Source organism: Convolutriloba macropyga, chromosome 11 (genome assembly GCF_964194025.1).
Source record: "Convolutriloba macropyga chromosome 11, txConMacr16.3, whole genome shotgun sequence".
NCBI lineage: Eukaryota > Metazoa > Xenacoelomorpha > Acoela > Convolutidae > Convolutriloba > Convolutriloba macropyga.
This window is the reverse complement of record NC_134478.1, coordinates 56,423,767-56,451,045: the sequence shown is the minus strand read 5'-3', so window position 1 is coordinate 56,451,045 and position 27,279 is coordinate 56,423,767. Positions and strand designations below refer to the sequence as shown.

The window sequence follows — 27,279 nt, the reverse complement described above, 5'->3', positions numbered from 1 at the left end:
TATACATATATATATACATATATATATATATATATATATATATATATATAAACAAATACATATATATATATATATATATATAAAATATAAATATAAATATATATATATATATATATATATATATATATATATATATATACAATTTATGTACAACCAGACGTAAAAGATTTTATATACACAGTAGGAAGAGTTGGAGTTTATTTTTTAAAAAATGAATTTGAGTAGTTCTAGTACAGACTGAACGTTCTCTGTAACTGTAAAAAAAACTTCCTCTGCCTCAGAGGCACTTAACCACTTCAAGTACCATGAAGGACTTCTGCTGCTGAAATTGACGTATTTCAAATGGTAATGGCACAGTTCCTTGGCTGGCCTCGTGGAGATTTTATGAAAGGGGGTGTTACAATTTCTTCCGGTAAGTATGATAATTAAAACAATAAAATAAACTTGAATTCAATAAAAAAAAAATTCGATGGGTGTGGGTGGGGCTCGAACCCGCTCGTGATGATGTTCTGGATCATCTAGGTAATAGTTCACTGCACTATGTTGACTTCTGTAGCTGCAGTTTTTCGTTTTAATGCTTTGATCTTTCAAAGTCCAAATCCAATTTAAAACGGAGATCGACAAACTCATTTGAACGGTTTTGAACCGAAGCGCCCAATTCTGATGTTCTCTTAGCGAACCGCGCTAATTGTCATGTACGCTGCTACATAAATTCAGCTTTTCATTAAAATAAAATAAATTTCCATTTGATGAAAAAAAGCTGGGGCTTAGATCACGTGCAATGTTTTAAATTGCGTTCATGAGAAGATTCTTTCTTTGAGGAGTTTTATCTGTGTTTATTTTGATTTTTAGTGAGTCACACCAATCAATTAGACTGTTCAGTGATGATTGAAGATGTTTTTGAATTATTTTGGGGGATTGTGACCTATAGTAGAGGGCTAAGTTGTCAGCGAACTGTGAGAACTGGGCTTTTATTTGAGGCAAATGGCTGACGTATATGAGAAAGAGAAAGAGAATAATTACGCTCCCTTGAGATATTCCAGGTGTCAGGCTAAAACTATCACTTACAGTGGAATTTATCTTCACAAAAAATTCATTTACAAAAACCCGGAATCACCAAGTAGTGTATTTCAATGGCGAAACATCACAAAACAAGTATATCGTTGAAAATTAGTACTGAACCAGTCAGTTTTAAACAAACTTCTTCAGCAGCATGCCAAGACAAAAAAACGATAGTAAACTTAGCTCTTCACTCTTCTTTAAATTTAACTCTATTTTGTTAAGTTTTTCAACACATTTTCGGAAGCCAGTTCCAAAGTATACATAAAGGTTACCAAAACGAAATTATAACGCAGTCATTTCATTTCTGCAATAACTAGAAACATTTCTTGCATTATCATTTACTCATATATTAGATGATTTTGAGTTAAAATATAGTTCTTTCAGCACTTTTCATTCAGACTTTGTAATTTCCCAAAATTTCAGTCCATATATAACTAAAAATAATAAGCCAGGTCACTGTTTAGTTAATCTTTTGTTTCCTTAAATTTTTCTAGTGTGCGCCGAGGAGCAAAAACTATGAGCTAGTCCTCTTTCTGCACTGCCGTTCCCATGCTGGAGGTTCGAGACGGAAAGAGTCTATGACCGAACCTTCCCAGACGGAAAGTGTATTTCCAGACGGCCCTGTTGTCATTCATGTCCACTTTTGTGCAATCTTCTGTGTATCCAGACTATATAAGTTTGAACGCATGCCCCCCACCCTTTGTGCGTTCATTTGGGTCTCGATATATCGACTTTCTGTCTGTGACGTCAACCCTCAACCTGGGTCTTTATTCTTCAGTTGGTAAAGCAAATTTAACTCTGCTATTTTGGTAAACAAAGCTGATGAACTTACTCCCCCCCCCAACCTTCTCAACTCAACCAGGGTAGTAAAAGTCAAAACCAATTGCATGTATATTATGATTACGATAAAATCTTAGTAAAAAAATTAACTCAGAAAATTAGACTGACCCGTCTAATTTTTGACATAATCATTAAATAGACCAGTAAAAAGTACTTTAAAAACAGTCCGGAATTTACACTGGTTAAGTACTGAAAAGCACTGGGTGGCTAATATATATATATATATATATATATATATATATATATGTATATATATAAATATATATATATATATATATATATATATATATATATATATACAATTTATGTACAACCAGACGTAAAAGAAGTTATATACACAGTAGGAAGAATTGGAGCTTATTATTTAAAAAATGAATTTAGTATTTCTAGTACATACTGAATGTTCTCTCTAACTGTAAAAAAAACTTCCTCTGCCTCAGATGCACTCAACCATTTCAATTACCATGGAGGACTTCTGCTGGCTGAACTTGACGTATTCAAATGGTAATGGCACGGTTCCTTGGCTAGCCTCGTGGAGATTGTGTGAAAGGGGGTGTTACAATTTCTTCCGGTAAGTATGATAATTAAAACAATAAAATAAACTTGAATTCAATGAAATAAAAAGTTCGATGGGTGTGGGTGGGGCTCGAAGCCGCTCGTGATGATGTTCTGGTTCTTCTAGGTAATAGTTCATTGCACTAAGTTGACTTCTGTAGCTGCAGTTTTTCATTTTAATGCTTCGATCTTTCAAAGTCCAAATCGTTGCGAATTTAAAACGGAGATCGACAAACTCATTTAAACGGTTTCGAACCGAAGCGCCCAATTCTGATGTTCTCTTAGAGAACCGCGCTAATTGCCATGCACGCTGCTACATAAATTCAGCTTTTCATTAAAATAAAATAACTTTCCATTTGATGAATTAAAGCTGGGGCTTAGATTACGTGCAATGTTTTCCAATAATCCTGCTTCAATGTAGAAATCAAATTGAGGAGAGAAAAAAAGGACTGTTAAGTTTAGAATAAAAGGAGCGAGACAAATAAAAGAAAAGCGTTGTTTCTGACTAGAAAAAGCATTAAGAAATTGACAAAAATAAAAAAAATATTTTGAAAAAGTGCTACGCTAACCTAAACCAATAAACCGGCGAAACTAAACCAAGCGCAGCACAATAGTTAATGTTTTCGTTTCTTTTTTTAAATTTAAGAGATGTTTTTTAAATCTAAGAGATGTTTTTTTAAATCAGTGGAGTGAGAAGTAAAATAATCACAAAGAAAGTAGAAATGAAAGGCATCGAAAGAAGGCGCAACTGTTGGACAATAATTACGCGTATAGATATTGATGACAGCTGTAATCTGTTCAGCCCCAAATTGATTAGTGAAGCGGCTGGATGGACAGATGAAAACAACAGAATAATATGGACATTATTATGGAAGATGACAAAGAATGAGCTGTATTTGGCTCCAAATTGACTAGGTGAGCGGCTGGCCCAATACTATTAACATGTCTGGTTGGGTTGTTCTGTTGCTTTTCATATTGTATTTCTTGTAGTATAGCAGAAAAAAATAAGGAAAGCTGAAAGGTATTTCAGCTGGACTCGAACCACATTCGGAGGAAAAAGTTTGTTCTTCCGTTAATTCTTCCACGCTTGTGTTGACTACTGCGGCAAATTCCTCCTTTTCAAGACGTTATAAAGCTGTTGGAGATCTATTGGATGGATGGAACACCTCAATGAAATACGCATAAAGCTTCTGGTGTTGGACTCATTTTTCTTGTTCTTCCTTAGTTTTCATTTTTATGTTCTAAGTTCTCTCTTTTCTTTTGTCGTTGAGCCCATTTCTGTTGTTTCCGGGACTGTGTTCTTTGATATTGATTTTCCAGAATTGATAAGGGATTGATCCTCATTTTGTTTGGTTGATCACTACATTAAGCAGTCATTATAGCCACTAGTCTATGCTGCATGCGGCTAGAATTTTTAGTAATGGAAATAGTTAAAAGTGCTTTTGCAAGCGTTGAGCGGGCACTTTTGTCTTATTTATCAGCTCTGTTACAGACAGTATGTTGCGTTTTATTGACCTTTGAAAATACTAGTTGACCAATTTAATCTGCATTTTCTCGACTGGCTTTATGTTTGCCTCTTCGTGGAGTTTTTGAAACTGGTACCATCTTGTTTTTCCAAGGCAAATTCATAGAGCCCGGTTTTGCACGTTTTGTATTTTTTGACTAGGGCCTGTGATTGATCCAGCCAGCAAGCGTTTGAGTACAGAAAAAGGGGTCGGACCCACGCTTTGTAAACCAAATTAGACTTTCTTCGTTAACGTTTAGGTTAATCAACTTCCAGAATAAAACAAAGCATGCTGTTCGCTCTTAGTATTAAATCTATGCAATGGTCATTCCCTTTGAGATGTGGAGTGAAAATGATAACTAAAAAACTTATCGGTTGGGTCATTTTAATGGATACTCCTTTTAAATTGAGTTCAAGAGAAGATTCTTTCTTTGAGGAGTTTTAACTGGTTTTATTTTGATTTTTCGTCAGTCAAACCAATCAATTAGACTGTTCAGTGATGATTGAAGATGTTTCTGAATTATTTTGGGGGATTGAGACCTAAGTTGTCAGCGAACTGTGAGAACTGGGCTTTTGTTTGAGGCAAATGGCTGACGTATATGAGAAAAGGAATGAGAATATTTACGCTCCCTTGAGGTATTCCAGGTGTCAGGCTGACCCTATCACAGACAGTGGAATTTATCGTCACAAAAAATGTGTTTACAAAAACCCGGAATCACCAAGTAGTGTATTTCAGTAGCGAAACATCACAAAACCAGTATATCGTTGAAAATCAGTACTGAACCAGTAAGTTTTAAACATACTTCTTCAGCAACATGCCAAGACAAAAAAACGATAAACTTAGCTCTTCACTCTTCTTTAAAATTGACTCTTTTTTGTTAAGTTTTCAACACATTTTCGGAAGCCAGTTCCAAAGTATACATAAAGGTTACCAAAACGAAATAATAACGCAGTCATTTCATTTCTGCAATAACTCGAAACATTTCTCGCTTGATCATTTACTCGTTTATTAGATGATTTTGAAATAAAATGTAGTTCTTTCAGCACTTTTCATTCAGACTTTGTAACTTCCCAAAATTTCAGTCCATATATAACTAAAAATAAGCCAGATCACTGTCTAGTTAATCTTTTGTTTCCTTAAATTTTTCTAGTGTGCGCCGTGGAGCAAAAGCTATGAGCTAGTTGTCTATCTGCTCTGCCGTTCCCATGCCGGAGGTTCGAGACGGAAAGTGTCTATGACCGAACCTTCCCAGACGGAAAGTGTATTTCCAGACGGCCCTGTTGTCGTTCATGTCCACTTTTGTGCAAACTTCTGTGTATCAAGACTATATAAGTTGGAACGCATGCGCCCCCCCCCCTTTGCGCTTTCATTTGGGTCTCGATATATCGACATTCCGTCTGTGACGTCAACCCTCAAACTGGGTCTTTGTTCTTCAGTTGGTAACGCAAAAATAACTCTGCTATTTTGATAAACAAAGCTGATGAACTTACTCTCCCCCAACCTTCTCAACTCAACCAGGGTAGTAATAGTGAAAACCAATTGTATGTATATTATGATTACGATATAATCTTAATAAAAAAATTAACTCTGAAAATTAGACTGACCCGTCTAAATTTTGACAATCATTAAAAAGACCAGTGAAAAAAGTACTTTAAAAACAGTCCAGGATTTACACTGGTTAAGTACTGAAAAGCACTGGGTGGCTAATATATATATATATATATATATATATATATATATATATATATATATATAAATATATATGTATATATATACAATTTATGTACAACCAGACGTAAAAGAATTTATATACAGTAGCAAGAGTTGGAGTTTTTTTTTTAAAAATGAATTTGAGTAGTTCTAGTACAGACTGAATGTTCTCTGTAACTGTAAAAACAACTTCCTCTGCCTCAGATGCACTCAACCACTTCAAGTACCATGAAGGACTTCTGCTGCTGAACTTGACGTATTCAAATGGTAATGGCACGGTTCCTTGGCTAGCCTCGTGGAGATTGTGTGAAAGGGGGTGTTACAATTTCTTCCGGTAAGTATGATAACTAAAACAATAAAATAAACTTGAATTCAATGAAATAAAAAGGTCGATGGGTGTGGGTGGGCCTCGAAGCGGCTGGTGATGATGTTCTGGTTCTTCTAGGTAATTGTTCACTGCACTAAGTTGACTTCTGTAGCTGCAGTTTTTCGTTTTAATGCTTCGATCTTTCAAAGTCCAAATCGTCGCGAAATTAAAACGGAGATCGACAAACTTATTTGAACGGTTTCGAACCGAAGCGCCCAATTCTGATGTTCTCTTAGCGCTAATTGACCCGCGCTAATTGACATGTACGCTGCTACATAAATTCAGCTTTTCAATAAAATAAAATAACTTTCCATTTGATGAATTAAAGCTGGGGCTTAGATCACGTGCAATGTTTTCAAATAACCCTGCAACAATGTAGAAATCAAATTGAGGAGAGAAAAAAAGGACTGTTAAGTTTAGAATAAAAGGAGCGAGACAAATAAAAGAAAAGCGTTGTTTCTGACTAGAAAAAGCATTAAAAAATTGACAAAAATAAGAAATTGTTTTAAAAAAATGCTACGCTAACCTAAACCATTAAACCAGTGAAACTAAACCACGCGCAGCACAATAGTGAAGGTTTTCGTTTCTTCTTTTTAAATCTAAGAGATGTTTTTTTAAATCTAAGAGATGTTTTTTTAAATCAGTGGAGTGAGGAGTAAAATAATCACAAAGAAATTAGAAATGAAAGGCATCGAAAGAAGGCGCAACTGTTGGACAATAATTACGCGTAGAGATATTGATGACAGCTGTAATCTGTTCAGCCCCAAATTGACTAGGGAAGTGGCTGGATGGACAGATGAAAACAACAGAATAATATGGACTTTATTATGGAAGATGACAAAGAATCAGCTGTATTTGACTCCCAATTGACTAGGTGAGCGGCTGGCCGAATACTCTTAACATGTCTGAGTGTTCTATTGCTTTTCATATTGTATTTCTTGTAGTATAGCAGAAAAAAATAAAGAAAGCTGAAATGTATTTCAGCTGGACTCGAACCGCAGTTGGGGGAAAAAGTTCGTTCTTCAGTTAATTCTTCCACGCGTGTGTTGACCACTGCGGCACTTTCCTCCTTTACGTTATAAAGTTGTTGGAAATCTATTGGATGGAGGGAACGCCTCAATGAAATAAGCATAAAGCTGCTGGTGTTGGACTCTTTTTTCCTGTTCTTCCTTAGTTTTCCTTTTTGTGTTCTAAGTTCTCTCTTTTCTTTTGTCGTTGAGCCCATTTCTGTTGTTTCCAGGACTGTGTTCTTTGATTTTGATTTTCCGGAATTGATATGGGATTGATCCTCATTTTGTTTGGTTGATCAGTACATTAAGCAGTCGTTTTAGCCACTAGTCTATGCTGCATGCGGCTAGAATTTTTAGTAATGGAGATAGTGAAGAGTGCTTTTGCAAGCGTTGAGCGGGCACTTTCGTTTCTTGTATATCAACTCCGTTACAGACAGTATGTTGCGTTTTATTGACCTTTGAAAATACTAGTTGACTAACTTAATCTGCATTTCCTCGACTGACTTTATGTTTGCCTCTTCGTAGAGTTTTTGAAACTAGTACCATCTTGTTTTTCCAAGGCAAATTCATAGAGTCCTGTTTTGCACGTTTTGTATTTTATTGACCAGGCCCTGTGATTGATCCAGCCAGCAAGCGTTTGAGTACAGAAAAAGGGGTCGGACCCATGCTTTGTAAACCAAATTAGACTTTCTTCGTTAACGTTTAGGTTACTCAATTTCCAGAGTAAAAAAAGCATGCTTGTCGCTCTTAGTATTAAATCTATGCAATGGTTATTCCTTTTGAGGTGTGGAGTGAAAATTATACCTAAAAAATTTATCGATTGGGTCCTTTTAATGGATACTCCTTTTAAATTGAATTCAAGAGAAGATTCTTTCTTTGAGGAGTTTTATCTGGGTTTATTTTGAATTTTAGTGAGTCACACCAATCAATTACACTGTTCAGTGATGATTGAAGATGTTTTTGAACTATTTTGGGGGATTGTGACCTATAGTAGAGGGCAAAGTTGTCAGCGAACTGTGAGAACTGGGCTTTAATTTGAGGCAAATGGCTGACGTATATGAGAAAGAGAGTGAGAATAATTACGCTCCCTTGAGGTATTCCAGGTGTCAGGCTGACCCTATCACAGACAGTGGAATTTATCGTCACAAAAAATGTGTTTACAAAAACCCGGAATCACCGAGTTTTTGAAACTAGTACCATCTTGTTTTTCCAAGGCAAATTCATAGAGCCCTGTTTTGCACGTTTTGTATTTTATTGACCAGGCCCTGTGATTGATCCAGCCAGCAAGCGTTTGAGTACAGAAAAAGGGGTCGGACTCATGCTTTGTAAACCAAATTAGACTTTCTTCGTTAACGTTTAGGTTACTCAATTTCCAGAGTAAAAAAAAGCATGCTTGTCGCTCTTAGTATTAAATCTATGCAATGGTTATTCCTTTTGAGGTGTGGAGTGAAAATTATACCTAAAAAATTTATCGATTGGGTCCTTTTAATGGATACTCCTTTTAAATTGAATTCAAGAGAAGATTCTTTCTTTGAGGAGTTTTATCTGGGTTTATTTTGAATTTTAGTGAGTCACAGCAATCAATTAGACTATTCAGTGATGATTGAAGATGTTTTTGAATTATTTTGGGGGATTGTGACCTATAGTAGAGGGCTAAATTGTCAGCGAACTGTGAGAACTGGGCTTTAATTTGAGGCAAATGGCTGACGTTTATGAGAAAGAGAAAGAGAATAATTACGCTCCCTTGAGATATTCCAGGTGTCAGGCTAAAACTATCACTTACAGTGGAATTTATCTTCACAAAAAATTCATTTACAAAAACCCGGAATCACCCAGTAGTGTATTTCAATAGCGAAACATCACAAAACAAGTATATCGTTGAAAATTAGTACTGAACCAGTCAGTTTTAAACAAACTTCTTCAGCAGCATGCCAAGACAAAAAAACGATAGTAAACTTATCTCTTCACTCTTCTTTAAATTTAACTCTATTTTGTTAAGTTTTCAACAAATTTTCGGAAGCCAGTTCCAAAGTATACATAAAGGTTACCAAAACGAAATTATAACGCAGTCATTTCATTTCTGCAATAACTAGAAACATTTCTTGCTTTATCATTTACTCATATATTAGATGATTTTGAGTTAAAATGTAGTTCTTTCAGCACTTTTCATTCAGACTTTGTAATTTCCCAAAATTTCAGTCCATATATAACTAAAAATAATAAGCCAGGTCACTGTTTAGTTAATCTTTTGTTTCCTTAAATTTTTCTAGTGTGCGCCGAGGAGCAAAAACTATGAGCTAGTCCTCTTTCTGCTCTGCCGTTCCCCAGTTGGAGGTTCCAGACGGAAAGAGTCTATGACCGAACCTTCCCAGACGGAAAAAAGTGTTTTTCCAGACGGCCCTGTTGTCGTTTATGTCCACTTTTGTGCAATCTTCTGTGTATCCAGACTATATAAGTTGGAACGCATGCCCCCCACCCTTTGTGCGTTCATTTGGGCCTCGATATATCGACTTTCCGTCTTTGACGTCAACCCTCAACCTGGGTCTTTATTCTTCAGTTGGTAAAGCAAATTTAACTCTGCTATTTTGATAAACAAAGCTGATGAACTTCACCCCCCCCCCCCCTCCAACCTTCTCAACTCAACCAGGGTAGTAATAGTGAAAACCAATTGTATGTATATTATGATTACGATATAATCTTAGTAAAAAATTAACTCTGAAAATTAGACTGACCCATCTAAATTTTGACATGATCATTAAATAGACCAGTAAAAAGTACTTTAAAAACAGTCCGGGATTTACACTGGTTAAGTACTGAAAAGCACTGGGTGGCTAATTCGGGAAATCCGGGAAGCAATTGACTATTTGCAAATTTGGTGGGAATAAACGGAACTGAAACTTGAACAAGTAAGGATTTGGATAGAACGGAACACAGGGAAAAAATAAGAAGAACCATTTTCGTCAAATTCTTTGTTCTGCGCGAACGTGCTTAACAGCGTAAATTCTCCTTAAAACACTCACGTGCGCATTTTAAAATGCCGAAAGTCAGCAGTGCCAGAAGTCAAAATGCCAGAAGTTGCTACTTAGCCAGAAGTTGAATTTCGTTGACTTTCTTCATTTTAAAACGTGCGCGATTCGTGTTTTAAGCATGGTTACGTGACTCTGCAGAAGTCTCTTCGAAATTCTGACTTAATATCTCGAACCACTTCGCGGTTCTCGAAAAACGCCAGAAGTTCTCAGTGATTTCAAGCAGAGTCACTTAACAATTACTGATTTTTTATTCAGAGTTAATTCAGAAATTCCTTTTGAATTTTCCTCTGGTTTAGAGAGAGACTCAGTGAACACCTGATTGAGATTCTTTGCTAAAGTAAATTATTCTTAAATGTTCCTGAATCGTCAGTACTGAACATTGATGTTACTCTGAAAATGTCCTGAATCAGTAGTGATGCTGATTGAAGGTTACACATGAAAACTGAACAAACATACAGGCCTATGTGCCTCGACTCAAGAAAAGACCATAATCAGCCGAAAATTGTCATGAGATTACCATCGTGGACCCATGATAAAAATTAATCTCGACCTCAAATAGAGTGCATAAGCGCGTATTATAGTCAGTATTGACCCCCCAACCCCACCCCATCTACTAGATTTTTGATGTAGTCTATTTAATAAGTCGAGGGTTAAATTTGGGCAGAGAGGGGTACACTAGCCGTTGATGTCCCATGGTTTGAAGGAATACCAGTTGAACCAACTGTAGACCATTTTGGCAAGTGACTGGATGTCCATCACGTCTGTCCAGTGCTGTTGACGCTCCGAAAAATTCTGACGGGAATAGAAGCGCAACAGACAGAACTGGCGGCTGAAGACCATATCAAATCAACATTATGAACAAATGAACACCTTTTTTTGTTTCCCAGGTTGTTTCTAAATTACCGAACTATTACATAATTTCACCGCAAAAATATGTACGAAATTTGCGGTGAAAAAAAAAACAACTTTTCACCGCTTATCTTACATATTTTTCCAATTTTTCCTCGACCCGTGCTCGGGTCGAGGTGTCACCGCCATTCAACGCAAAATTATGTAAGATTATTGGTGAATACGGTGAAATTACATAAATCAGGCGGTGAATGCGGTGAAAAAAAAACTTTATCGCCTGGTAGCGGTGAAATTACATAATTTCACCGCTGAAATTGTCTGTGAAATTATATAAATTTACCGCTTTGAAAAAAAGTGTGCAAACTGTACATAAACTAGCAGGCCCGCAAAAGCATCATAGGAAATTCATTAAAAAAAAAACTAAGATTTTATTTGTACCAACCCGGGCTGAAACCCATGCCTCTCGTTCAATAGTCATAGGTATTACGTTACGGAGGTGGTTGGTTTAGTACATTACCCCCAAGTACAAGCAATTTTTTGTTCAACAACTTTTTGGCTTTGCTATGTTGCATATTTAAGGGGCACTCAGACATGTACAGATAACGAACTTCTACATAGTGGCATAGCGTACCGCACGTAAAACGTTACGCTTCATGTTTAAGGAGCGTTAAAACATTCGAAGATGAGGAGCTTGAACATGCGTAAGCGAGAAAAAAGTAGAAATGAGAGAAGACAGAATAAAGACCGTACAGAACGGCAGGATAACAACAGGAAGGACAGAGAAAAGAAAAAAAGGAGAAAAGAAACACAGAAGAGAAAGAGAGAAAACAAGATATGAAAACAGAAAAAACAGACAAAAACAAACAAACAAAAGACGAAAGAAAGGAACAAAAAAAACAGTAAAGCCAGAGAGAAAAGGACAGAAAGACAGAAAACAGAAAAAAGGACAGAGAACCGAAAGAGAAAAGAGCAATGAAAAAGAAAAGAAATCGAGAAGGAAAAAACAGACGGACAGAAGAGGATGAGAAAAACAAACATAGCCGGCAGATTGCCGGCAAATAGCGGCAATAGACGCTAGTGGCCTACCTTGAATTGAAAAAACTAAAGAAGCAAGATCGGCAGATCCACCACCAGCTTTTCCATAGACCACTAGACTTTTTGGGTTAGATTCGGACTGTCTTTTTTATCAGACACAATTGCTCTACAAGGAAAAAGCCTCTATGGAGCTTTTTCAAAATTAATATTCGATATCAAAACTCAAGACTCCATTTCTCAGGAATTAGGGCATATAAGTTTGGCTCTACTTAGATGCACACTATTGACCTTTAATTAGTAAATGTTCATAAAATTTAAAGTTCCATAATTGGGTTCAGAAGTCAATTTTTTGTGAGATGAGTCACGCAATTGACCTAAAAGCAGAAACGACACCACGAACAAAAATTTTAACTGCAAAGCAGTTGAAGTCACAGAAGTCTTTGAAAAAGTCAATTCCAAGAAGTCAGGGTAAGTTGAAACAAAAATCTTTTAGACGAAATAAAAAAATTAGGAGCCCAATAATAGCCGCCTGGAATTGCTGACGCGACTATTAAAAACGAGAAAAAGAAAAGCAAAGAGCGGGAGACGAAAGAGACAAAAGGAAGAAGAAAGAGACAAAGACAGAAGAACAGAAAGGAGAAAAAAGAGATAATGGAAGAGAAAAGAAAGGGAGAAAACAAAGAAAGATAAAGAAAGACAGAGACAAAGAATTGATAAAAAAAGAGATATGGAGACAAAAAAGAAAAAAAAAGATAGACAGAAAAGATAGATTCGAACGGAAAAGCTAGAGAAAGGGAAAAACACGAGATGAAAGAATGAAGGATAAAAAAACAAAAAAAAAGAAAGAGCGAAAAGAGGGGGGAAAAGGAAGAATGAAACGAATGACTGGAAAAAAAATCAGCAGAGGAATGAAAAATCAGCAGGGGAAAGAAAAACAGAAAAGAAAAAGAAAATCAAGAGATAAAGTCAAGAAAAAAGTAAGAGAAAAATGATTTAAAAAACGAAAGAGGAAAAAAGAGAGAAAAGGAAGACAGAAACGAAAGACAAAAAGGCGAGTCAGAAACGGAGAGAAAAAATACAGAAAAGAGAGAAAAAACAGAAACGAAAGGAAAGAAAAGAAGGAAAAGACCGAAAGAGAAAAAACCAGAAAAAGAAGGGCAGAAACATTTGAAAAGAATGAAAGAGAAAGAACAAAAGTAAGAGACATGACATACAGAGACAGAAAACCAAGAGAGAAACGAGAAAATAGGAAGAAGGAGAGAAAAGGCAGAAGAAAGAGAAAAAATAGAAAGAGAGAAGAAAGACCGAAAAAAAGACAAAAGAAAAAACAGAAAAGAGAAAACCAAGGGGAAAAAAGAGAGAAAAAGACCGGAAAAGGACAAAAAAAGAAAGTGAGAAAAGCAAAACAGAAAAATAGAGAAAGAAAAAAAGACGAAGAAACGAAAAATAAACAAAAAATGCTAAAGAAAGAGAAAACAAATCCAGAAAAGAAGAAAGGAAATAGAGACGCACGAAAAGAAATAAGAAGAGAAGAAAGAGAAAGAGAGAGCGAGAGCAGGCGAAAGAGAGAAAGAAAGAAGAGAGAGAGAAAGACACAGAAGAAGGAGAAAAGACAGAAACAAAAGACCGAAAAAAGAGAGGAAAGCAAGAGAGAAAAGAAAGAGAGAAAAGCAAAAGAGAAAAGACAGGCAGTAAAGAGGAAAAGAACAGAGAAAAAAAACAAAGCCAAAAGAAGGAGAAACTAAAGATAAACGGAAGAGAGGACAGAAACAACGAAAAAAGAATGAAAAAAAGGCAGAAGAACGAAAAAGAAAGAGAAAAGAAAGAGAGAGAAAAAGAGAGAAAAGAAAGGGCGGACCGGGATACAGAAAAGAAAGAATAGCAAAAGAAACGAAAAAGAAGAGAAAAGAAAGTATAGAAAGAGAACAGAAGGGGAGAAGGTAAAACAAACAGAAAAAGATGAGAAAAACAGAAAAGAGAGAAACGAACAAGAGATAAGAAGTGAAACAGAACAGTAAAACGAATTAGAGAAAAAAAGTAGGAACAAAGAGGAGAAAATAAAGAGAAAAGCTAGAGAAAAGAAATTCAGAAGTAAAGAGAAAGAAAAAAGAGGAACGAATAAGAGAAACGAAAGAGAGGAACGAAAGAGAAAAAAGAAAGAAAAGGAAAAAAAGAAGGAGAAGAAACTCAGAAGAGAGGAACAAAAGAAAGAGAAAGAGGGAACCAGAGGAAAGAAAAACCAGAAAGGAAAGACAAAAGCAAGAGAGTTGAGTCAGAAAAGACAGACAGAACAGAAAGAGAAAAGCGGGAGGGAAAAGCAGTGAAAAGGGCAAAAAAATAAAGAGGGAAAATAAAGAAAGAGAAAAAGATAGAAAGAGCAAAAATATAGAAAAAAAAGAGAAACGACCACACTTCGAGTGTAAAACGCCAAAAAAAGAACTAATTGTCAAACCAATTCAGCATTTGATCTAAAAAAAACAATTTGCAACAGATGATTTAGTTGAAAACACTTCTGTTCTTTAAAATCTGCATGAGACTGAGATCCAGCAAAAAAAGCAAAAATGAAGGAAAAGATCGATTAAAAAATTGGTCACGCAAAAAAGTTGCCAAAAAATATTCCGATTAAAAGAATCGCAACAAACCATATTGAGAATTTAAAAACGGCACGCAAAAGGTTGTCCCCGCCCTATTACAATCTAGCCAAACTTCAATCTTCGATTTCAAATCGTCAATTGGACATTACTTAGAGAATCTCTATTTTGTCAATATCCGTGATACATCAACACATGTCATTCGAAAACTATTTTCATCTAATAAATTTTTCCGTGGTCGACTTGTTTCTTATAGACAAACTTTCAAACATTGACCTATTTTGGCATCCGCTGTTTTTCGGTTGTGGACCCTTTTGGCACAGGAAGCTTTTCGGTCATAGGCAGCTTTCCGGTCAATGACCTATTTTTGCATCCGCTGGTACTCAATCAATGACCTTTGTGACATAGGTATCTTTTTGGTCATTGACTCTTTGGCAATGACAGCTTTTCGGTCAGTGACTATTTTGGCAATGGCGATTTTTGTGTCATTAAACGTTTTCAAAATGCATAAAAACGCTATTTTGCATGTTTAAGAGGCCTTAAAACATGCAAAAATTAGATGCTTAAACATGGCGGTATTAGTATTCGAAATAAGTTTAATATTTAGACAGCTATTGACAAATAGATAGTAAGAGGAAAGGCAAGGAGCACGGAGCGTGAAAAAGAAGGAAATCGGAGAAACGGGTGCGACGTTAGTGGACAAAAATATCGATAAACTACGCACCTCACCTGCTCCTTAGCTCAACTCATGGCGCTTCCGCTCCCCAACCCTAGACCAAGTTTCAAACCTGACTGTTGTCAGTCGTTTTCTCAGAAAACTATGTTTAAGGGCCGTTAAAACATGTTGAGATAGGCGCTTAAACATGGTAATCAGTGGGGGGCTCTCTGTCGACGTTGAATTAATATATTGATTCACCGCTTAACTCTCACGCTTTCTTCATGTACTTCTGTTCGTTAATTCATTCACGTATTGACTGAATATTTAATTGCCCTCAAACGAAGTTCTTTGCAGCGATATTACTCCTGCTGGTCTTTTTTCTGCACTTTTTGGTACTAAAAACTTTTCCTTTAATCTTTTGTCTAAAAACAAAAAAAACGGTACAGCTCAGATGGCATTAAAGTGCTGAGCAGTTCTCCCCAACATTCACACCACTTCCACTCCGCCCTTAACCCTCTTGATCCCCCGTTGAAGTGTATGCAGGCCTCCTGTGTTTTAGCTAGCTTCTGACAAAGCCCGTTCGCCAGTTATTTGAGAGCAATTCGCTTGACGTTAGACGGCTATGTTTAAAACTTCTGGACTGAGTTGTGTGTGGCGCTAGTGGATAATTTTTGAGTTATTATTTTGTTCATACGAGTAAACAAAACTTTCTGCAACAACCTTTGCTCACTCTGAAAAGTTGAGATTGATTAAAATTGCAGAGTCAAGTTCGAATAAAGGTATCTCACTCTAATTGACGATTATTACAATTTCTCACGTCTTATCTACTTTACTGAAATTTTGTGGCTACAGCGTACAAAATTATCAAAGTTGTTTTTTGGTAATCTGCCAGCTATGCCATTGGATAGGATCCAAAACTTTGTTATCTGCTTTCGAAAGAAGTTTGTCACAATTACTTTAGTCCTCATCGGCCTTTTTATACAATTTTTTGTGGTACTCAGTTCTCGTTTGGTAGTTTTTTGTTGTCACTTTCCGTTACACTTTCTTGGCCTTGAATGAGAAAAATGTCAGAGGAAACTTTCAAATGGTTCCCTCACTGCAATATACATTTCGAATCATGCTAACATAATTGCTGTTTTTGCCGAGCATTTTGTTAGAATGATGCTTCGTTATCAATTAACTGAAAAAAAACTTTATTTGGCCAAAACATTTTTTAGGGCTGATCTTCTAGGTGAATTAATCCCGGATAATTCCGCCCCAGTTTTACTACAGGAATTCTGATTTTTCTCAATTGAAAAATGCCTGAGCCGTATTACGCTAAAACCACCAATAAAAACGAAGAAAGAAAATAAAGTAGGCTAAAAACTGAAGAAAATAATTCGTTTTGCAATTCTTCTTTCGGCCATGTTTTGTCTAGTTTTTCCGCCTCACCGATTAAAAAAGAGAAGAAGTCACCGAAACTCAATGAATTTCGAAATTTTATCACCGTGATTGTGGCAATCTATTTAAGGTTCAACCTTCTTGATTTGATGAAAACATAAAAATAAAGCAAAATCAAAGTTTTTTGTTTGTTTTTTTTTTTTGCAAAAATTAAGACAAAGTTTTTTTCTGATTTCCTTTATATACAAATACAATGACCCTTTTAACAACAAAAACTGCTTTAACGTTCAACACTACTCGCCACCGTATCTCACAAAAGCTGGAAAAAATTCTAAGAGTCTCTTTTGTTATGAGTTGCGATCTTTAGGGGTTAATTTTATTCACTCCCGGAAACGGGTGAAGCCTTAACCCGGTCGCTTGATTTTCATCCTGAGATTGACAGCATTACGCATAAATGGGCGATCATTATTTACCAAATAAGTTTTTTAACTCAAATTCGAATCAGTGTATTGTGTTTTCCTCATGAACAGTTCCGAAACTTACTCCAATACATACAGTTCTAATATATACTCTCCTAAAAAGTATTTAGTAAGTAATAATATGTGAAAAGCCTACCTGAAGCGAGCACAGTATTGTCCTTGAGTAGTCCCAGTGTCTGGAGTCAGAAAGTCAAGAGAGAAACTCGTCGATTCGTGAATTGGAACCGATATCAGCAAAACAAAAATGGCAGCTGAAATAATAAAATATACCAAAGTATAGACAACTGATAAGAACCTCAAGGGGAGGGTTCCAGAACTTGTCACCTCCTTTTTACTACCTCAAAATTTGGGTTAAGCACGTTTGAAAACCGACAGGGATCTCAACATAAGGAGGCTCTTTTTTGAGATCGATCGAATCTTTTAAAACGTTGTAGATTTTACGCCGAGAACACCACCCCCCCCCCCCCCCCACCCCCACTTGGCTGTGGTCCCAGTCAGCTGTCTATTCTATTGACTATCATCAAAAAAGTGTACGAGCGTTTAATAAACTCGACGCAGTTAAATACAAAACATAATTTAGCGCAAAATGTCTAATTTTTATTTGCTCTAGAAGTTTGTAGGCCGAGATTGTCTTCGGAAGGGAGGTGCATAGGGGGTGGGGGGATCAAGTATTCAAAAATTGTTCAGCCACATTGATAGATATCAGCCGACATTCCAGCCATAATTTTCAGATCATCTGCAAAATTGATACTAAGAACGGAGACTGAACTACTTACTCAGTAACACCAGGCGTTCCATATTATCCCTGGTCAATGTTTAATAAAGAATCGAGTTCAACAAACAGCTACGAATTGATGTTTGCGACAAAAGAGTTCAGTAAGTAGGAGAGAATTATACGAACTTGATTATTATTGTTTATTCAGAACACACAAGACCACAAATATCAACAAAAATTAGACTATCGGTCATTAATGTTACCTGAGACCCAGAAGACCATTTTTGTAACATTTTTGACATTTTGTTTCCAAAAACCGGAAAACCGGTTTTGGAAACAAAATTTGTTTCCACCATTTTTTCCAAAAAAACCGGAAAACCGGTTTTTTTGGAAAAAATGGTGTAATTTGCTGTGAATAGCGGTGAAAAGATATATTTTTCACAAAGCCTCCACCTTTTAAGCCATGAATGAGTTGAAAGCCATGACTTTTTGTAAGATTTGGGGGTTTAGCGGTGAATTTTTTTTCACCCCATTCACCAGATTTCTTAACAAAACACATTCCCGTACCCTGGTTAGAACCTCTGAGCTCCTGCATACCAGCAACCTGTCTATCCACTCTGTCATATGTAACTTACTCATCCTGTTTCTCATTTGAATTTAAATTAGATTCACCCAACTTTTACCAGAACATATGCGTTGAAATTTTTTAAGATTTGCACTTTTAAGCCGCGAATTTTTGCAAAATTACCGAATTCTAGCAGTGAAGTTTTTATTTTCACCACTTAAGCAGTGAAAATAAACATTACACTGCTAAAAAATAAACGCGGTGAAATAAAAATCACCGCTTAAAACAGCGAATCTTTCAAAAACTCACCAGAAAAAGATTCTTTAACAAAGAATTACCGGTAAAAATTTTAGTTTTACCACTTTCACCTCATTCAGCAATAAAACTTTAAATCTTAAAACCATTCACGCAATTCTTGAGCTTTTAAAATTTTTAGCTTTGACACTGACCCGGCGAGTAGTGGGAGAGAAAAGCGCGCAGAATTGATCGCAAAATAGCGGAACAGTTGCAGACGAGTGGTATAAATTTTTTGAAAAAACGAACATAATGGGCGAAACATTGAGGAAATTAGCTTTCTCCTCGGAAATTACGCTTATTATCTTGAAAATCTAAATTGAACTTCTAATAAAATGTGTAGTACAGTATGTTTCAATGTACCTCTCAAGCTTATCAAAAAATTTATCAAAACATTTATTTGCTCTCAACAAAGCGATGACTTCCGATTTTCTAAAACAACTAGAAGCAGTTTATTTTGAGAAAAAAACATAAGTAAGAAAAACCATACCTTTTAGCCTGATAAAATTATCACAAAAATCTTATCAGAAAAAAATTTTCGTCAAAACTTTTCAGTGCAGTTCAAAAGCAGTTCAAACGAAATCTTGAACAGACAAACAATTTCAAGGGTGGTTTTCCAATCCAGAAAATTGAAGTAGGTTGAGATGCAGTTCCAAAGTTTGTTTTATAAAAAGTGTTTTAATTTTGCTTTTTTTTTCTCGTGACATTCTAACCGTTAAGTTATGCGCTTTTTGTCATTTCACGCTCTGGTTAGCTACAAGATGCTTCCAATATTTGCTATCTATACAGAAAACAACTAAGAGAACATTTCTCTACAGTTTTTCCTTTTAAATTATTATAGATCTTTTTGCAAAGTTTTTTGTCATAATGTGAGCTTGATATGAGAACAAACTCATTCACTTCCAAAATTATTAGAATTTCAAAATTTGGGCCTAGTCTATCGTTGTTTTTACAATTTTTCCTTAGACCTTTTTAAGTTCTCCCAATTTTCAAATTATTGAAAAGTTAGATTTTTCACAAGTTATGTTTTTTCTCTACAATCACTAGACAAATCTAAGTTTTGACTGACGAAAAGCGTGTCGCACAAAGATATATTTATCAATTTCTATGAATTGTTTGAACAAACATAACAAAATGAATTCAGGACATCCAACTTCAAAATGAGTTTTTTGGAGAAACTTAGGAGCACTCCTGATAATGAATTATTATAGGTTTGCTTTCTATAAACTAATTTTAGACAACCGATTTCATAAAATTGGTAAAACACCTGATATTTGCAAATTTTATAACTTATAGTACCTCCCTCAGAAATATTGAAGGGAAATACATTCGACTACGAATTGCATGGACGTTTAACAATCGACATTGCTTAAAATATATAATTTTTTTCAAAAAAAAGCACTTAACAGCAGGATCAAAAAATAATGAAACGTGAGGCGGCATCCTATTACTAGACGTAAGAATAATTTGCGAAAAAAACCAACTGATCAGAGAAATTCTTTATGTATAAATGCTGCTTACAAGCCGGGGAATAGGTTTTGAGACATCAACAACCACGGAATCAGAACCCCGTGGAACCAAAGAGAAAATCAAATGGCTGGTTTCTATTATCGTCAGTTTGCTCGCAAAGTTTGTTTTTACCCGTTTGTCATCAAAGTTGGTTAATTTTCGTTTGATAGAAACGAGCTTGAGAGTTCTACAAAAACTTTTATAGAATAGTTTCTATTCAGATCATTACATGAAAATTTTCCAGCATTTTTTTGATTTCTCGTTACGTGCTGTCTTAAAATTGACAAAAATATGAAATAAGAGAGCATTTAGCAAGATTGAGTTGCTTCAACTAATCTTATTCTTTAAATTATAAAAGTACCAAAAGGTAGAACAGTTCAAAACAGCTAGCTGGCAGATTGGCAGAAAATAGCCGCAATAGCTTTGTAGATCTGCAGTCTCAAAAAAAGCAGTAAAAAAGACAGACCAAAAAATTCGTCTTTTCATTGAAGGCCGATATGTTATATTTTGATTAAAAATCTGTATAAGTTTCTGCTACCTCTATTAGCTGCTCTCAAATACCCTTCATTTAGAGTGATACACACCCAATTGACCTTATCTCGTTGATTTCTTATCAATAGTGAGGAAGTCATTTTTGAGAGTGAGGTAAGTCAAGTGTGACCAAAAATTTAATCACGCGAATGAACAAAAAAACCCGCTCCACTAAGAGCAAAAAATGACGTCACACACGCACTTCAGTTGAAATTGCATGAACGAATGAACAAAAAGCAGATTTGACGTGATTGTGACGTCATATGGTCTCAACAAAAATCGCGACGAAATAAAAAAAAACATAGCAGGACAAGTCCTGAAATACAATTCAGAGCATTGAATGAAAAACTTGGAATTACTCTATCTGACCAGAAGATCAATTCAGCGATGCCAGCCAAAACACAACCAAAATCATCTCAAAAAAAACTGAGAAACAAACAATCAAACAAACTAAACAAATATATAATCATTGATAAAACTTTGAAGTTTTTACCCCTAAGGCAAAATTTGATCCCTTTAAATATACCTATTTCAAAAATATGTTCAAAACCAAACTTTGTTTCTGAAATGGGTGCAGTATTATAATTGCAAGGCCTGAAAAAATTCATCGGCCCTTGAAGACCGATTAACTCGAAAATTTTCAAAAATGAAAAAAATGATATCAATTGAAATTTTAATGAAATGTTGCTGAAAATCGTGATAATAATATCTTAAGAATCATTTCTTAAAAATGATTCTAGTGTCTCTAGAGGCTATCCAGTAAGCCAATTCCAAGCCTTAAAAAAATTGGTTCAAAGATCGATAGGCAATAATTTTTATAAAAAATTTCAAATAGCAAAAAAACAGAAATTCGTTCTATTTAAATGTTGCAAACCATCCAATTACCCCCTAGCAACTATTTAATAACATACTATCAAACGCGGTATGCGATTATCTGGCTACTCAGGCCAAAAAAACTGAATAAAAGACAAATGTTTTAAAGAAACTCAAAAAATTTGCAATTTTTATCAGAAAATTTTCAAAATTTGAAAGGTTCAATTGTTGAAAACAAATCCATTGAAACTAACAACTATGCAGTAACTTTTTTCAGACCGTGGAATAGGTTTCCTGTCACTTGAGAATGGAAAAATTTCAAAATTGACAAAAACTTTAGGAAACCTCTAAAAAAATGCAGATTTTATCAAAAAAAAAATGCTAAAATTCGAGACATTAAAATGTTGAAAATCACTCCATTATTACTAGAAACTATACAGTGCCCTATTATCAAACCTTAAAGGAGATTCCCTGTCCCCTAAAGCAGGAAAAACGCAAAAAATGACAATTATTTTCAAAAAACTTGAAAAAAAATTGCAAAAACTAGTATCATTTTGTGTGTTTGTGTTTGTAGTACCATAACATATAGCTCATAAAATAGTCATAACAAGTACTTCTGTCTCACAAAAGGCCTTCCTCAACTTTTAAAAACTTCAATCTAAGACTAATAACGTAAAAAACAAAAAAAACACAAAAAACATGAAAAATTGCACCATTTTGAGCACAAAAACTCCTAAAAATGACCTTTTAACCTTGAATTGAGGCCATCTCAGCAACTGCTACACTCTAAACACTTGAAGGACTACCAACGTCCACTTTGGGCCTCTAATGATACTTAATGCCCGCTGGGCTTTACCTGTTTATCCCGTTTTGAAAGATCAAAATAATTGAAAAATGTGTGAACACCTTAAAAAACACAGCGCCCTAATACAATTCAAATTCTTTGAAGTGTAAAAAACCAAGAGCAGGCCAATAATAGCCCAGCTATCGCTGTGCGGCTATTAATAAACGCTTTTCTTTTTAACATTGACCTTTTATGCTATTCAAATTCATGGATTGCACAATCATATGTGCGGCTAACAAAACTGCTCGAAATTTATGAGATTCAATTACAGAACACCTTTCGAAACAGATTGCGAATAGTTACACGTTTGTGACTGGTTTTAAATTTTTGAGCAGCATGCTAATATCCTGATATCTAATGAGCGCAGGATTAAAAGTTCCAAATTATTTAAGATTTAAGATTTAACTCCTCCCCACCTCCATTGAATTCAAGTTGATGACAGTGAGTTCTACAGCCGAGTTATATCTATATGAAACTTGAGCGCGCGGATTCCGGCTGTCGTTTATATTGCGAAAATAGGCTAGACATAGTAAGTTTTCCCCGCCAAGTTTGGACTGCTATTTCAAAAATACTTTCAAAATGTAATCCTAACCCTCAGAACCAGTTTTGACAGCTGCATATCAAGTTACACGGGCAGCTGAGCCATAACCCGCGAGGCAAGGCAAAATTATTGAGTAAGAAATGTTAATAGTAGCAATTATATTGAGGATTAAAATAGAGGGGTAAGATAATGGGGGTGACATCATAGAGGGTTAAACAAATACGGGTAAAAAAAGCGGCATACCGTTTCAAAATTAAGACACGGATTTGATGCAGTTTGTCAAATTTTAACGTCTTTTGACGAGCAAAATCTGTTTCTCATCGAAATTCATAAGAGCTTTGTACTAAAATGTCACAGTTTGCAAACTTATGATGTAAGGTCACCTTTATCAATTCAAATTTTACAATTTGCTACTTAGTTCAGCTTATCAAACGCAAAAGATTAATCTCAAAAAAAAATTAAACAGCCCTGTCTAAGTCCAATGAAAAAAGCCTTAACTTATTATGACCGACAGACAACTTTTTGGGTGTATTTGTGTTAAAAATGGTAATCGTGATTCTAGATAACCTGCATTTTTGTGAAACTATCTCTTAGGAGCGGAAATGTTTTGGGGCTTTGCAACAACCCAACTATGATACTTGTTGAATACATCTTCTAATTGAGACTCTTCAAAGTCTGAATAAGAATCGAAACCATTGCACCCGCACCATGTTGGAGCATGCAACTATCACACCACAGCTCTGAAGTTGCAAAAAATGTCTGAATTTCTAAACCAAAACATAACTGCCTATCGGGCGAATCGATCTAAACCCCCAAAAAACTGCCTCTCACATTTTTTATCATCAGCGTCGGTGATTTGTAACTTAGAGACTAGTAACGCGCTAATAGAATTGCTCAGCAAATGAATGTTCTCCGATCTCTATGTTTATCCCGTATTTGGGACCAAAAGACGAAAGCGTCACATGAAAAATCAATCAATGAAAAAACTAATTAGTCGATCAGTTTTGAATTATGAATGTCAAATCAGATTCTCAGATTTTCTTAAAAGTTACTCGATAAAATATTTTAATACTCGATATATAAATGAACAGATAAATTATGAAGAACTATGAAATATAAATGGAAAACTAAATTCCACGCCAGTTAATTAAAAGAAATTATTTACTCGCTGCTCATTTCAACATATCTATTAGCAATATTCTGCGCAGTTTTTAATTCATAAATCAATAGTTTCAGTTTTTCCTTGTCAATATTGAACGCAAATTTATCCTCATTTTCAAATCCGGCAGAGCTCGAAATTTCCACCAAAACTGTCTCGCATTTAATCATTTTTGTTCCCCATTCATGCTGTTCTGTCGTTTCTACTAAATGGAAATTCGGCTTTGAGGTGCAGCTTAGCAATCTGTTCACGCGAAAACTATTTTCTTTCAGAACTTTTGAGATTAAATCTGAGTTAGATTGTTGAGCTTTGCCCAAAACTACCGAATGCTCTTTTGGCAGACCTAGTTGTTGCATTTCACTGACGAAATCTTCATTAGGAACTTGATTTGAGATAGCACCTTTGAGAAGAAACACAATAGCTGCCAGGATTCCTTTGACATCATCTTCGCTGTTAAGTTTGGCATCTGTTAGATGCTTCTCGACTTTCTCAGAATCGAAAGAGACATCGTTGGTCAGAAGTTTGATAGCCTGGTTGCAGATGAGCTTCAGCTTCACTGATGATACTTTTGACAGGTTGCTGATTTCGGCTAGAACCCAATCTGGGCAATCGAGATCGCGGCAAAACTTGAACTTCATCTGAAAAAGGAGCAGAAAAGTGAAGAGCAGATCAATTATCAATATTTTGTGACCCAGTTACAAGATTCTCAGAATTGGGCGACAGTTATCGGTTGCACAGTGCTTCTCTCGGCGATACCAGTTTTCCTTAAAACAGCCGATGCCGAATCATTGCTTTGTATAACTCAAGACAATTTAAAAGTTGTACGATAATAAATACACCGCAATTTCATGTTCGTTAAAAATACCCGATTTCACGCTAAAAATTGGATACCAAATACAGCTTGTAATGGATCTTTACATATTAAAAAATGAAGAGAATAAACATTTAATTGGTTCAAATGGGTCACACAACTAGGAGAAAGACTTTCGAAGTCAACATCCATAAAAATGTTCTTTTTTCAATTAATCAATACACCGTCGAAGTCTTTTTTGAACAGAATCTGATAGGCAAGGCTCGGGACGCTTTCAAACTTTCACACTTCAAAAATTGACAACTTTTTACAACTTTCGTTTCCGTTTTTACCAAATAAAGGACGCCAAAGAGGATTTCGTTAAAATTTGGGATGAAATGTTCAATTGTTCACGTGATGGTGTAATGATCAAATATTCATGGAAAGACATTCAATGCCCGCAATTACATCAATACACTAAGCTTTCATAGTAACTCAAATTACACTTCTGAAAGACCAGCTCGCACATCTTTTCCTCTGGATATTTCCAGTTATAGCCCTGGTCCCGAGCCCTGAACCCCCCCCCCCCCATTTGCAGGTGCCTACCCGAAAAATATATATACCCTTGATGCATTGATGAGATTAGAGTAATTTTTGTAGAGATTTCACTTCACAAATCATTGGAGGATGTGGTGGTGTTGGGGGGGGGGGGGGGCAGGGGTTAATTGGAAACAATCCAGAATCTTTCTTCATACAATTATGTGAATTTATTTGTCTCACTACATACATAAGTAGCTTTTTTACGATTATCCAAAATCAGCATTTCTTGTTATCAATCAATCAATAGCTATAACCATCAGATCTCTGGAATTATACAGGATTTATATCACGAAAGGCACGATAGCCTTGCGTCCCCTTGGGTACTGGGGAAACTCTCTCTTGTAGTTCCTATGCTTTCCCAAAGCCCAAACTGTCATCTGGTAGAAGCCTAACATGGTGAATATACCCGCCGGCAAACTCTGGGTCATAATTGAGTAGCAGATCCAAATGCCAGCTTCATAAGTGTAGTTCGGGCATGAGACGAGGTTGAACAAAATCGTGAACGGGTTTCCAGTAGGAAATGGGATCTTCCTGACTTTGCTTCCTTCGGGTCTCAAGTTCCTAAGAGCGACGTGGATGCTCAAGTTACCCAATTCGTTGAAGATGAACCCTGCTAGACCAGCATAAACTTGCATGTCACCATATGAAGTTCCCTGGTACAAGGGGTGGTTTATGAAGTAACTCACAAATGCAGCACAGCCCCAGTAGTATGTACAATTTTTGAACAGATTCCTGATGGGCATCGTGGCATGCGAGAATCGATGAACAAAAATAGTCTCCAAGATTCGTTTCGCGTAGTGACCACACCAACAAGCGGTTGCAAGGTGTACAACCGGAAGCGTTTTGGCACCTTTCAAATTCGCGGCACCGTAAAAGATTGATGGTCGAGCGTAGAACAACAAATAAACAAACAAGGGTCCGGCATACTCGCAAATAAACACGGTGCTCCAACCCAGCTGAGGTCCGAGGTCTTTAAAGTACACCTTATTTTCTGGCAAACTAGACACGGATATATCATCCTTCAGCATTTTTCCTAGAGGTTCCGCTTTCAGGCTTTGCCTATCTGGATAGAATTTTGGAAGCTCTTTTTCGATGGCTAGTTTAACTTGTCCGATATTGGAATCGGAAGCAACTTTCACAGTCGCAAGTTTCTTTTGCGATCGCTGAGATAGGACTTCGAGCTCCATCATTGGCACCGGATTATACACCCTTGTCTGAAATAAGAAGAATAGTAATGTTGTTAGAGCGCCTAGAACTTAACAAGGAGGTTTGGTGATGTGCTTAACGCACATAATGATCCGACCCCGCTCATTCTTGACTTATTTGCCTATCAAACGATGAACCGACAGAAAATTTTCAAAATCCTACATATCGTTCAATAAACCACTAATGGAATACAATAAGGCCACGCTAGAGGGCCGATAAAACTTGTTGTTAATAGGACTACTGGAAAAGACAATAACAAAAATCAAACAAAAAACATTAATTACGACCAGAACTCGATGTCTATTTTTAAAAAATCATAAAGAAAAATACCAACCTTGCATCAGATAAAACCTAAACAAAACAATTAACCAATACTTCAATAGAAAAAATATTGAACCTGTTCTCATTGCGACTGGGTAACAGGTCGACAAAAAGAGCAAAAGGTGCGAAGCTCAGAAATACGTTTCTCTTTTTGAAAACAATTGATTTCAAGATTGATTATCATCATTAGATGTTAACTGAAATCACTGAAAACTTCATTTATATCTCCATAGGAAGCAATTGAGACCTGTTTTTATCCAGGGTACCTCATACGACTACAAACAGAAGGACAAATACCGCCAAAATTAAACTTAGCACGAA

At 35.9% G+C, this 27,279-nt stretch overlaps 3 protein-coding genes and 1 pseudogene across 3 annotated transcripts in view; all 4 read right to left on the bottom strand.

Moving 5' to 3' along the window:
* LOC142349185 (uncharacterized) overlaps positions 1 to 1,693 on the bottom strand; it is a 10,561-nt pseudogene extending 8,868 nt beyond the window's left edge.
* The window catches only part of LOC142349475 (uncharacterized), a 477,119-nt gene that overhangs the window by 388,724 nt on the left and 61,116 nt on the right, over positions 1 to 27,279 (bottom strand). The gene's annotated exons all lie outside the window — the stretch shown is intronic.
* Positions 23,873 to 24,700, bottom strand: LOC142349932 (COMM domain-containing protein 4-like). The gene has a single exon (XM_075401788.1). It carries the CDS (start codon positions 24,677 to 24,679, stop codon positions 24,044 to 24,046), a length of 636 nt encoding a protein of 211 aa, XP_075257903.1. The 5' UTR covers positions 24,680 to 24,700; the 3' UTR covers positions 23,873 to 24,043.
* On the bottom strand, positions 25,519 to 26,662 carry LOC142349943 (very-long-chain enoyl-CoA reductase-like). The gene has a single exon (XM_075401800.1). The coding sequence runs from the start codon at positions 26,619 to 26,621 to the stop codon at positions 25,713 to 25,715; it is 909 nt and encodes a 302-aa protein (XP_075257915.1). The 5' UTR covers positions 26,622 to 26,662; the 3' UTR covers positions 25,519 to 25,712.

Excerpts from the sequence above, each read along its gene's own strand:
- LOC142349932 (XM_075401788.1), bottom strand. The coding sequence starts at position 24,679 with ATGAAGTTCAAGTTTTGCCGCGATCTCGATTGCCCAGATTGGGTTCTA.
- LOC142349943 (XM_075401800.1), bottom strand. The coding sequence starts at position 26,621 with ATGATGGAGCTCGAAGTCCTATCTCAGCGATCGCAAAAGAAACTTGCG.